Source organism: Anoplopoma fimbria, chromosome 18 (genome assembly GCF_027596085.1).
Source record: "Anoplopoma fimbria isolate UVic2021 breed Golden Eagle Sablefish chromosome 18, Afim_UVic_2022, whole genome shotgun sequence".
Taxonomy (NCBI): domain Eukaryota; kingdom Metazoa; phylum Chordata; class Actinopteri; order Perciformes; family Anoplopomatidae; genus Anoplopoma; species Anoplopoma fimbria.
Window position 1 is genome coordinate 12,883,665 of NC_072466.1, and position 11,473 is coordinate 12,895,137.

The 11,473-nt window shown below is 39.7% G+C and overlaps 1 protein-coding gene across 1 annotated transcript; it reads left to right on the forward strand.

The window, feature by feature from the left end:
- The first annotated feature begins 321 nt into the window (after positions 1-321).
- rbm25b (RNA binding motif protein 25b) lies at positions 322-11,276 on the forward strand. Its single transcript, XM_054618486.1, has 17 exons — positions 322-494; positions 833-933; positions 1,150-1,361; positions 1,601-1,658; positions 1,858-2,018; positions 2,191-2,373; positions 2,479-2,562; positions 5,087-5,340; positions 6,050-6,167; positions 6,455-6,544; positions 6,895-6,968; positions 7,125-7,275; positions 7,507-7,918; positions 8,837-9,135; positions 9,459-9,557; positions 9,649-9,696; positions 10,478-11,276. The coding sequence occupies exons 2-17, from the start codon at positions 855-857 to the stop codon at positions 10,568-10,570; spliced, it is 2,415 nt and encodes an 804-aa protein (XP_054474461.1). The 5' UTR covers positions 322-494; positions 833-854; the 3' UTR covers positions 10,571-11,276.
- The last annotated feature ends 197 nt before the right edge of the window (positions 11,277-11,473 follow it).

Here is an 11,473-nt window from a genome sequence, read left to right on the forward strand (position 1 = left end):
TCATGAGCTGTTTGGTGTTCATCATCTCTTCCTGTTGCCACACCTGATCCTAACAATGCCTTTAAAGTTTAAAAGTGAACGGCAAGCTTTAAATGGCAACATATTTTGGAAGAATTCTTATACAATAATTAGGTGACTTATTAATAACATACTACAATACTAAGATATTCTTATTTTTATATATTTTTATTAGCATCACCATAATTATTATCACCAATTATTCCAATAGTATTATTAATAATGCTCAATTATTTTGGTGTTGTTATTTTGTATAGGTAGAAATACAGATATGTTCTAGCCCCGTCCAGCTGCCACGTCCCGATGTGCAAAACAAGCGCTCCTGTGCGCTGGTACGCAGAGCGCATGCGTCAATGTTGCTGAAGGCCCGTGGCTAGCTAGCGTGCTAATCCAACATTCGGGACGTTACAGAGATTTTCATAATAAATAACCTCGTGAAAGCTGTTTTTATCCGTTCGTACGCCACCTAATTCTGGGTATGTATATGTGGAAATGTTTACTTTTATTCCGAACCCACATGGAGCCCGCTAAAGTGAGTTTTGATTGTTAGGTAACGCGAGCTCTGCCTAATGTTAGCTTAGCTTAGTTGTGCCGGGTACGGTGGCGTGCTTGATGCTAGTTAAGCTAACTGTGAGTTGTTTTGGTAACTTTAAACAAAGGTTGATTTATCTAGTCAAAACACAAATAAAACACTTGTTATGTTTGAGTCGTATGTTTTAATGTCTGCTCTACATTGTTTGGAGGGCTTCATTTAAGTGGTATGACGTTATATACTTTATATGTACAATGTTAATGGTCATCACTGTTCCTGCAGGTTGGTCCGGCTCACACCCAGCATGTCATTCCCCCCTCATTTAAACCGGCCGTTGTTGCCACCTCCCGGGATGCCCCATCAGTTTGCTGGCTTCCCCTCAGGTAAGCAACCACATGTCCCAGCATACATGTATAGCCTTTTCACTTGTTTTAGAAGGGACACTAGAGGCCTTCAATGTTGGTGGTTTCAATAAACTACAGATATTTAGCAGCTACTCTCATGCAAAGTATTTATTTCCTGACTGCTTTTTTTTTTGATGAAAATTGAGTTAAATTTAAAATTTACAAGTTGATGTTCATTGACTTTGTCTGTTGTAGGAACTCCAATGATCCCAGTTCATGTCGGCATCATGACCCCCACCTCTGCAGTGATGATGCCTTCTATGCATGTGATCAGTAAGCCTGCAATTCATAAAAAGGAAATATTGAGAGTCAAAGACAACAATGAGAACAGCGGCCCCACCACCACAGTGTTTGTGGGGAACATATCAGAGAAAGCTTCAGACATGCTGATCAGACAGCTGCTCGCGGTAAGTAACAGGAAAAGATCTACAAATATGACATTTACTCAGGTCAGAAAGTTATGGAGTTTTATGTAAAATAGAAAAAGAACTGTCTTCTGACCATGGAAATATTAATATCATGGAATTTGATTATACAATTGTGTGTGGGGAAACCTCCTGAAACTGGTTCATCTGCTGTGGCATTTTTTTTAAATTAACTTCTACCTGAGTTGTGAACTCTTTCTCCCTCTGTGCTAATGTTACAGAAATGCGGAATTGTTCTTAGTTGGAAGAGAGTCCAAGGAGCCTCTGGCAAACTTCAAGGTAATTCATCATACACACATCAAGTTTCATTACATAATGATATACTTTAATTTTGCGATGATCAGCTCTAATTTCACAAAATGATTTCATGTAAAACCAACCAGAAATGACACATTAATGGTATTTGATCCCATCAAACCATTCATGACCATAGATTGATCTGTTGTCATGTCTTTTTCCATTTCAATATCTGTTGCAGCCTTTGGGTTTTGTGAGTACAAGGAGCCAGAGTCCACATTGCGAGCACTGCGGCTGCTTCATGACCTGCCGATTGGAGAAAAAAATTTGTTGGTGAAGGTGGATGCCAAGACTAAAGCTCAGCTGGAGGAGTGGAAGGCCAAAAAAAAGACCACGAATGGGGTATAATTTTGTATTCACCGCTGATGAGTTTTATTAGTTTGCCTTTTTTAATTGCCTCAGTCTTTTTCTAGATGTCTATATTGCTGTCCACATCTCACATTTGTTTGAAGATTACAATAAATGGTTATTTAAAAAGTGAAACTGAACCAGGAGTTTTTTTCTGTCCTGGCAGAATAAGAAGGCTGAAGATGGAGATGATGATGAAGAGGTTTTAGATGAGGAAACAAAGAAGAAGGATCAGATTATTAAAGGTGCTATCGATGGATTGATGAGGGAATATGCAGCAGAACTCAACGCGCCTTCACAGGATGAAGACTCTCAGCGACGAAAGAGGAAAAGGGAGAAAAAAGAAGAGGTATGCCAACTTTGTTCATTCCTCTCTGACTTGTACTGTCCTTCTTTTGGAAATTAAAATGTAAAGTGTTAATTTATTGTTTAATTGGCTATTCTTTTTCTTTAGGATGACATTAACACTATTGATATGGAGGACGACAAGAGAGACCTGATTTCCAGAGAAATTAGTAAATTTCGAGACACTCACAAGGTAAAGTGGCTCCTTTTGATCTTGTAGTTGACATTACAGGTTTTGGACAGCAGCTGCTCACATAGTTCACTCCTAGAGCTTGCACATTTAGTCGACACAGTTACAAAGCTTTTCTTGATCTCAGTAACATGCATACTACGCTACAAATTGGCATTCCTTAAAATATATACCACCAAACATCTTAATTTGCCCCATATTATATGAAATGTTTCATGTTAAATGTTCTAACACCACAAGTAGGCAGATTTGACACCTGTGACCAGCGTAGTGAATCTATAGGTGTGACTATTCTAGATCCATTCTTCATTCATCACACAAAAATGCATGGAGACGATGTAAAGTTACTTAAAAGCTAATCTATTCATTAAACCCCACCATTATGATAGTGATCATATGGTGACTAAAGCAAGATGAATCTCAGAGCTTTGGAAAAAGTTGCGAGGATAGGATGTAAGTATCAGCCTTTATTTACTATATACTTATATTGGGCGTCCCCCTCTTGAGGACTTGCATAGGGGCAACTGACCTTCACTTTTGTGTGTTGGTCAGGGCTTATGATGATCTTTATTCAGCCAACCATTTGACAAAACAAAAGTCCCTCCCAACATTTTGTTACATTACTGGTGGTGCCCCGAAAGCTTGAGTTGGTGAACCTGTGCGAGTCCTCTGTAAATCATGGTTTGTCTTAATGGTGTTCATGTTGAAGCACAAGGACTCCGATCAATAACCACTGCAGTGACTTTGGCTGTAGCTTTTATTATGCTAGTGTGGGGGGGCGCCCTCTCCACAGCAGCACGTTGATCTGAAGAATGACAAGGTATGTGCTCTCTGTATGTGTGTGTGTGTGTGTGTGTGTGTGTGTGTGTGTGTGTGTGTGTGTGTGTGTGTGACTTCTATCCCCCATCTCTTGCTCTCCATCAGTGTCTTACTCTTTCTGCCTTATTTTTCTTTTCTTTTAAATAGATAAGTGAGTTCATGCATATATTTCAAAACTGTACAGGATGTGCTGTAAACATTCCATGCTTTCTGGTATCTAAGAAAAAGCTGACATTACCCCCCCCAAAAAAAAAAACAGTACTTCAATCAGGTCAGAAGATTAAACCCAAAACAGAAAAAAGCAGCACTTCCCACGGAGGATTTTACAGTGTTGAAGCCATTGACTTTTCTAATTTATTGCTTTGGCTTTTAAGCATTACAATACATTCTGCAAAATCAGCTGTTGTCAAAAAACAGGACAAACAAAGAATAATATCTGCACTGTCTGATAGACTGCATGTATTAAGCAAGCCCTGGTAGACACTCTACAGAGGTAAGTAAAACACTCAAAACGGTGGCAAAATTGAACATCTCACATGATTTGTGCTTGAGTCAAGGCCCGTAAGTAATAATACTTAACCTGAGCTTATAAAGTTCTAAATGATTGCTAAGGTCTCCCATCTTCTTTCTTGTGTCATACATTTCCTTCTCTTGAGCTGCATTACACCCAAGGCTTTAAGATAAGTCTGTTTCCAGCAGACCAGCTGACTGCCTGTGGCTGCACATGATTGTGATGCAGTTATGCAATTTGAGTTATTTTTTACTGTTGCGGTGTACATTACTTTTTGGAACAGTTTAATTAGTGCCCTAAAAGTAATGGAGATTCTCCAAGCTTCGTATATTGTTTCTTTGTATTTAATACTCTCATGCTGCGTCAGATTCTTTAAAATTGAAGTACACATTATACTCAAAGCCTTGTGTGTAATGAAAAGGCAGAATTGGGATGCATGTATGTCTGTTTGTTTGAAATGAGTTGTGAGGAGCTGCTGAAGACTTCTGCAGGGGTAAGACCGCTTCTACAATTTAATTTATCTGTACAGAAATAAATGATGTTCATTTCTTGATTACCAAATGCCATGTTACCCTTTTGAAATAAGGTTGTTAGTTTTGATGATGATGATGCTTAAGCAAGACAGAATCCCATAACGTTTTTCCCTTGTATACCGTGTGACCTGCTTTCCTCCCAGGCCTAACTTAAAAGGCTTGTAGGGGCAGCGAAGGGCTGAATCCATAGTTCAACACCTGTAAGTCACAAACAACTAGTTTAACAAACGACTGACGCCTGTTTTTGTTTTCCTTGTTCTGAGAGGAGGACTCTTAAGGAGAGAGAAAGCATTGTTTTTGCTACGCCTTTTTCTTGTTATGAATGCCTCAAGTCGAACATGTTCCAGAGATCTATTTGACCATTGAAGTGGTTTCCAGTTACATTCTTGATAAACGGTAGTTTAATTCAGCAAAGTACGCCGCATTGCTGTAGAATCATGAAGCTGCCTGTCCTTGAGGAGGAGCTTTTGATCAGTCCAGATTTTCCCAGTTAGGATTCCAGCTTCTCTTACAAGCTTTGCACTGATTAGTGTAGGGCATGTTCCTGTATGAAAACTTCCAAATCTGGAAACCACTTGATTTGTGCACAGTAGAAAAATTGACTGCAAAGACTCACTGGATCTTGTGTGGCATTTGATAAACCTGTATGTGTTTTGCTCTGCAGAAACTAGAAGAAGAGAAGGACAAAAGGGAGAAGGAGCGGCTGGAGTTCGAGCGGGAACGGAGGGATCGGGAAAAAGAACGAGAGCGGGAAAGAGAGCGACGGGACCGCGAGAGGGAGAAGGAGCGTGAGAGGGAAAGAGAGCGGGCGAGTGACCGAGACAAAGACCGCGACCGCAGGACCAGAGAAAGAGAGCGAGAAAGAGACTGGGAGCGAGACCGAAGCCGCGACAGGACCCCAGAACCCAGCCGATCCAGGTGAAGGGAAAAAAACTCGTACCACAGATTCAATCAGAGCTGGAAGATCAACTTATTAAAAGAAAACATGATATAGTCACCAACAGTTGAATAAGTTTTCATTGTGACATATTATTTTTTTTCCAGCATTTTTTTATTTTTATTGTTTGACATTGACACTTAATAAAACAGTGCCCATAAACTCTGCGAAAACAGTGCTGTTGCAGGTCAAACTGCAAGTTGGGTGTAGATAATGTCTTGGTTGCAGTCTTATGTCTGACTGTACAATACCAATTTTTAGGCAAGCCAGAATCTTACCACTACGTTGCAACTGGAAAGAGTATTTGCAAGCTGAGCCATTTGTTTTGAAAAATTCAACAAAATAGGATGTTTGGCCATGTGCTGACACTGTCATCATTTTCAAACAATTGTTCTAGGACAACTGTTTGAATTCACAACAGAATGAATCCAAAGTCAAACAGTATATAGTGACTTAAAGTTGTAGGTTAATTAAGGCGTCCCACAGCTGCTAATAGATCGTACACAGTCACAGGTGTTTTCACATTGATTGATTTAACCTCTTCTGAGGACCATGTGGGTATACTGTATATAGACCATGCTTGATTGACATCTTCCCGTCGCTTCTCCAACTTAAACCTCACACGTATGTATATTGTTTGCGATTTAAGGATAATATATTATTAACCTTTTTTTTTTTATGTTTTTGAAGGGAGGTCAGTCGAGACCGAGACAGGGAAAAGAAACGAGACCAAGAAGATGAAGAGGAAGCGTATGAACGCAGAAAGCTGGAAAGGAAACTCAGGGACAAGGAAGCAGCCTATCAGGAGGTAGGGAAGGTTGGAAGGGCTAACTGGGTCAGAAATCACAGCTCCTAGATGCTAAGTTTCTATGTGTCCAGGTATTGAATTTTTGGAAACCCCAAGATAAAAAATAGAATTTTATATTAAATGCAGTTATGTCTTAATGAGACAACCCTGAAATATTTAGGCATTACCTTTTTAAGGTTCTCTTTTATAACGGGGGCAAATAAATTAAAATAACAAAATGTGCATTACTCCTTTTGCTTAATGTGATTAAACATGATTGTGGCTAATTAATACTGTTGTGATGACAGCGTCTAAAAAACTGGGAGCTAAGGGAGAGAAAGAAGGCACGGGATTACGCCAAGGAGGCCGAGAGGGAAGATGAACGCAGACGGGAAATGGTGAGAGGGTATTGAATGACCAGTGATGTTAGATGCTCGCTGTACACATTGTCCACATTTAAACCAGAATATGACCTACGTTTACCTTAAACCTAAATTTCATGACATCACAGAATATATCACAGAATATATTTGATCTTAAAGTTACAACTTTAAGTTACCTTAAATCTCAACTACTTTTTTGTTGCTGTCATGATTCTGAGTTATTAGTGTCAACGTCTGCTCGTTGGCATTTAAAAACAAGCCTTTCATGTGTTTTGTTCATATGTTTTTATTTACTTAGTCAGGCAATAAAAGTTGTGAGCAGAAATATTTTTTATCCTAAATAGTGTGGTCCTGTGTTTCATTAGATGAAAGAGGGCAAACGGTTGAAAGAGTTTCTTGAAGACTATGATGATGACAGAGATGACCCCAAGTACTATAGGTGAGCAACATACACAAATGCACTCCTAAACATGTAAAAACATCGTACAAAGTCCCATCAGATGCTGTGTGACACAGATCTGACTTCTAGTTGCAGATGCGGTACTGCAGCTATGGCTTTTGTTCTGAAGGCTGTTATTTTCGATGTGACCCCTAGGGGCAGTGCGCTGCAGAAGCGGCTCAGAGACCGAGAAAAGGAGATGGAGGCAGACGAGCGTGACAGGAAGAGGGAGAAGGAGGAGCTGGAGGAGATCAGACAGAGGCTGTTAGACGAGGGACATCCAAACCCAGACGCAGAGCTACGCAGGGTAAGCTTGTCCTTAATAATAATGTATGTGTGTGTGTGTGTGTGTGTTTGCCTGTAAATCTGTAGTGGAAAGCATGCTGTCTGTTGTCTTTGTGAAGGTCACTTAATCATCAGAGTCTCCCTGCATCTCTGCATATCTGGGATGTCCAGCTTTCATTGTCTGTTGACCTTCTTTTCTATAAAACACTGATTGGGTGTTAATCTACTGCAAATCTGCCTCTAATTGGTCTAGATGGAGGAGGAAGAGGAGGAGCGTCTGAGACAACCTCCCATCGTTCAAGAGCCGGAGCCCGAGGAGGAACGGGAACGCCACAGGGGTTCAAGAGACCACCGGGACCGGAGACAGGAACAGGAAAGAGCAGAACCTCGATCACGGCTCGCCCACTTAGATGACGAGGTGGAGGAGGGTGAGGAAGATGTTTATGACAATGATGAAGATAACCCCGACACAAAACCTTGCTTGAAGCCCACAATGCGGCCAATCACAGCAGCACCGTCAGTGTCGTCGGCTAGTGGCGGCGCGTCCCCCAACACACCCGGGGACGAGTCGCCCTGCGGCATCATCATCCCCCACGAGAACTCACCCCCTGAGGCCCTGCCGCAGGAGGAACACCGGCCAAAGATTGGCCTCAGTCTCAAACTGGGTGAGTCTAAATGAAATGAGTCCTCATTGTGACATGGACAGGTGTGGAGCGCTCACCGAAATTGAATCTGCAACAGTTTTGATACTCAATTATTTAACTTCTCGAGCTACCTAAGTCACTGCTAAACAGTCACATGTTTAAGCTTCTTAAATGTGAGTATTTGCTGCTTTTCTGTTTAATAATGTCGTAATGGTTTCGCAAAAAGAGCAGTCTGGTGTAAACTACAATGGACATTTTTCCCTGTTTTATAGACTAAATTAAGACTGGCAGATTAATCTAAATGTCTGTTGCAGCCGTACTCAGGACTTTTATTGAAAATTTGTGGCAGTGGTTACTTTGTAAAAAGGAGTGGTACACTGCCACTGCCAAGAGTGTCTTTGCTTAAGGAAACTACCATATTATTGCCAGATTCCCCTCAAAAACACAAATAATTCTGTTTTAAACTGAATTCATTGTATGATGTAGGTAAAGAAAAAATAGCTTCTTTCTAGATTTTGTTATAATCAACAACCTTAAATGGAGAAATCCTCTAGATTCAGAGAAAAAGTATGTATTTCTTCTCTGATAGTAGCCTACAAAAGAACCAGAATGCACAGCTTAAATACCTGTCATTTGTAGCTTGTGTGATTAAACATCGTTATCTATCATTTAAGAAACCTCACACCACAGTTCTGCTCTATTTTCAGCACATACTTTTCTTTGACTGGAATAACTTGAATGAATTATTTGCTATATGTATGGAGCATTAAGATGTTCAGTGGATGTTAAGATTTAGTCTGGATAATGTAGGAAATAATTTTAATGAAGAGGTAGGAAAAGTGGCTTCACATGAAAAGTTCATTTTGTTAGTCACAGCAAACTTCAATTGAACTTTATCATTTGTAAAACTGTATTCGTTAATCTCCTCCTCCTCTCCAGGTGCCTCAGGAAGCCCCAGTCAACCCAACGTAGGTAAGAGGAAGAAGCTGCCTGTGGACAGCGTCTTCGACAAGTTTGATGACGAAGAGACTGACGAACAGCCTCGCAAGCGGAAGCTGGTGCCCCTGGATTACGACGATGACAAGAGCCTCGAGGTGGATGGGGCCGGGGGCCTCTCCAGCATAAAGGGGGCCAACACAGAAGAGAAACGTAAACACATCAAGAGCCTGATAGAAAAAATTCCCACAGCAAAGCCTGAGTTGTTTCAATACCCGCTGGACTGGTCTATGGTGGACACGGTGAGTGGAGAAGGAAAACATGCTGTATGTCATTGAACATGTTTTTGTTTTTTTAAGTTGACAAGTTAACTGAGGACATTATCTTTTACAAAATTGTCCTTCAGGAGAAGCACAGTGATTAATAAAGACCATGATGAGTGTATCAAGATACTTGGCTCTATAACTTATGTCCTCTGAGTAGTTACATTTTTTACAAAACCTGTTACAGGAGAAGTCTGAGATTTGTTCATTTCTGCCTCTTGATTTTCTCAGTTACATACTATAAGTCATTCAAATTAGAACTAATTGTTAACACCACTTCTAAAATCTCTTCTCCTGTTTAGACGTTAATGGAACGACGCGTTCGGCCCTGGATCAACAAAAAGATCATTGAGTACATTGGAGAGGAAGAGGCGACGTTGGTGGACTTCGTCTGCACAAAGGTATTAATCATGTTATGTCTGTGCAGATGACTTCATTCACGCTTGAGGAAAAGTAAAACATGATATGATCCTGATGTTTTGTCTTTCCCAGGTGATGGCTCACAGTATGCCACAGAGTATCTTGGATGATGTTGCCATGGTGAGTAATGTAACGGATGAGTGAGCCCCTCACACACAGTTCCCACATATCCTTATAAAATCTTTCAAGGCATTGAATTCATTAATCTAAAAAGAAGGCCTTAATTAGAACTGAATGTCTTAAATCAACCGTTCAAAAGTCCTAAATATGCTAAGCCATAGGAAGTAGGATTTAATGATTTTTTTTTTTTCAGTTCATTTCTTAAGCCATTTTTCAAGGCAATAATCCAAAATATTTGCTTGATTCATCTTTTTTCATATAAGACTTTGCAGCTGCTCTTTGCCATATGATATTAAACTGAATATTTTAGGGTTTTGACGGTAGTTGAGACAAAAGTCAAAATTTTAATATGCATCATAATGGGCTTTATGGGCATAACGTTTCCGTGGGTTTCATTACATTACTTCCTTAGTAATGTAGATATAATAACTGTGGGTAAAGGCAAATGATAGAACAGCTAAAAAAGTTAGGTTACTCGACTGTAATGCAACCTGTTGAGTCATATTACATTATCCAAAATCGAAGACGACATCTAGTCTCATGTCACACTATCGATATAATATCAATATATTGCCAAGCCCTTACCTTAATGAAAGAAAATGAATGTCTTTAAAATGACCTGTTGCCTACAGATTTACAATGTTTTTATTTTTGGGTATTTTGATGCTTTAATTAGATAGTGAAGAGACGACAGGGAATGACAGAAAGAGAGATGTGACAAAGGTCCCTTCTTCTTCTTCATGTGTAACTCGATAAACTTTCCTTTTGTCTTCTGCTTAAGGTTCTTGATGAAGAAGCTGAAGTCTTCATAGTGAAGATGTGGAGGTTACTCATTTATGAAACCGAAGCTAAGAAGATTGGACTGGGGAAATAAGCCAAACCACCGAATGAAGATCAACTGTTTTCTTTTCATACATTGTATATAACAGTGTAGCGCAATTATGTCACCCCGAAAAAAAGCGACGTGTCCATACTAGTTCAGACTGTAACTGCAGATTCTGCTCATTCTCACATTTGCACCAGTTGGTCAGGTTTATTTTCCGCCCCTCTCTGTTTGCAGGTGCTGACTGTGTCGGTGTGCTTTCGTGTATATACGTATAGTACGTCATTATTTGACTATGATGAAATAATTCTCAGATGAAACTGCGGACTGGCACCCAGGACCATTGTTGTGTTGCCAGATAAGCTGTCTTGTTCCTATAATTTTATTTGTATACATGCCAACAGACTTTTTGGGAAGAGCCATTTGTAGGATTGTTATGAGCAATCAAACTTTTTTTTAAGTCTCTATGGTGTGTTTTTAAAAACAAATTAGACTTGAGAGTATGCATTACTACAACAAGGATGTGATCTTTTTTACAGGATTATTTATCTAGGGTTTTGGACACATCTACGGTTTATTTCTGTTGAGTTTATTCAGGGCAGTGTTCATTGACTCAGATTTAATTTGTTGGCAAGTAGACGACTTCAAAGAGCACCTAGTTATCAATTGCCATTTCTACTTACATACCAAAATATATTGGATGGGGACATCCCTGCAGCTGTAAACACACACACACACACACACACACACACACACACACAAAACAACCACTATTGGAAAATGAACTAAGAACGGGAAAAAATTAAATGAAGTTGTGAAGATGCTCACCATTTGTTTTTGTATTGTGAACATTTGAATAAAATTGATTTTTTACAATGGTTTGTGAACTACCAATTGATTCACTACCCACATTAGTTTAATTCACAAAACACTGCTCTATAGTTAGTTTTTAAC

Bases quoted from the DNA above. Each gene is read 5' to 3' on its own strand.
- rbm25b (XM_054618486.1), top strand. From the start codon at position 855: ATGTCATTCCCCCCTCATTTAAACCGGCCGTTGTTGCCACCTCCCGGG. The intron at 1,362-1,600 runs GTAAGTAACAGG...CTAATGTTACAG, and splicing joins TGATCAGACAGCTGCTCGCG to AAATGCGGAATTGTTCTTAG. The intron at 9,697-10,477 runs GTGAGTAATGTA...CTTCTGCTTAAG, and splicing joins TCTTGGATGATGTTGCCATG to GTTCTTGATGAAGAAGCTGA.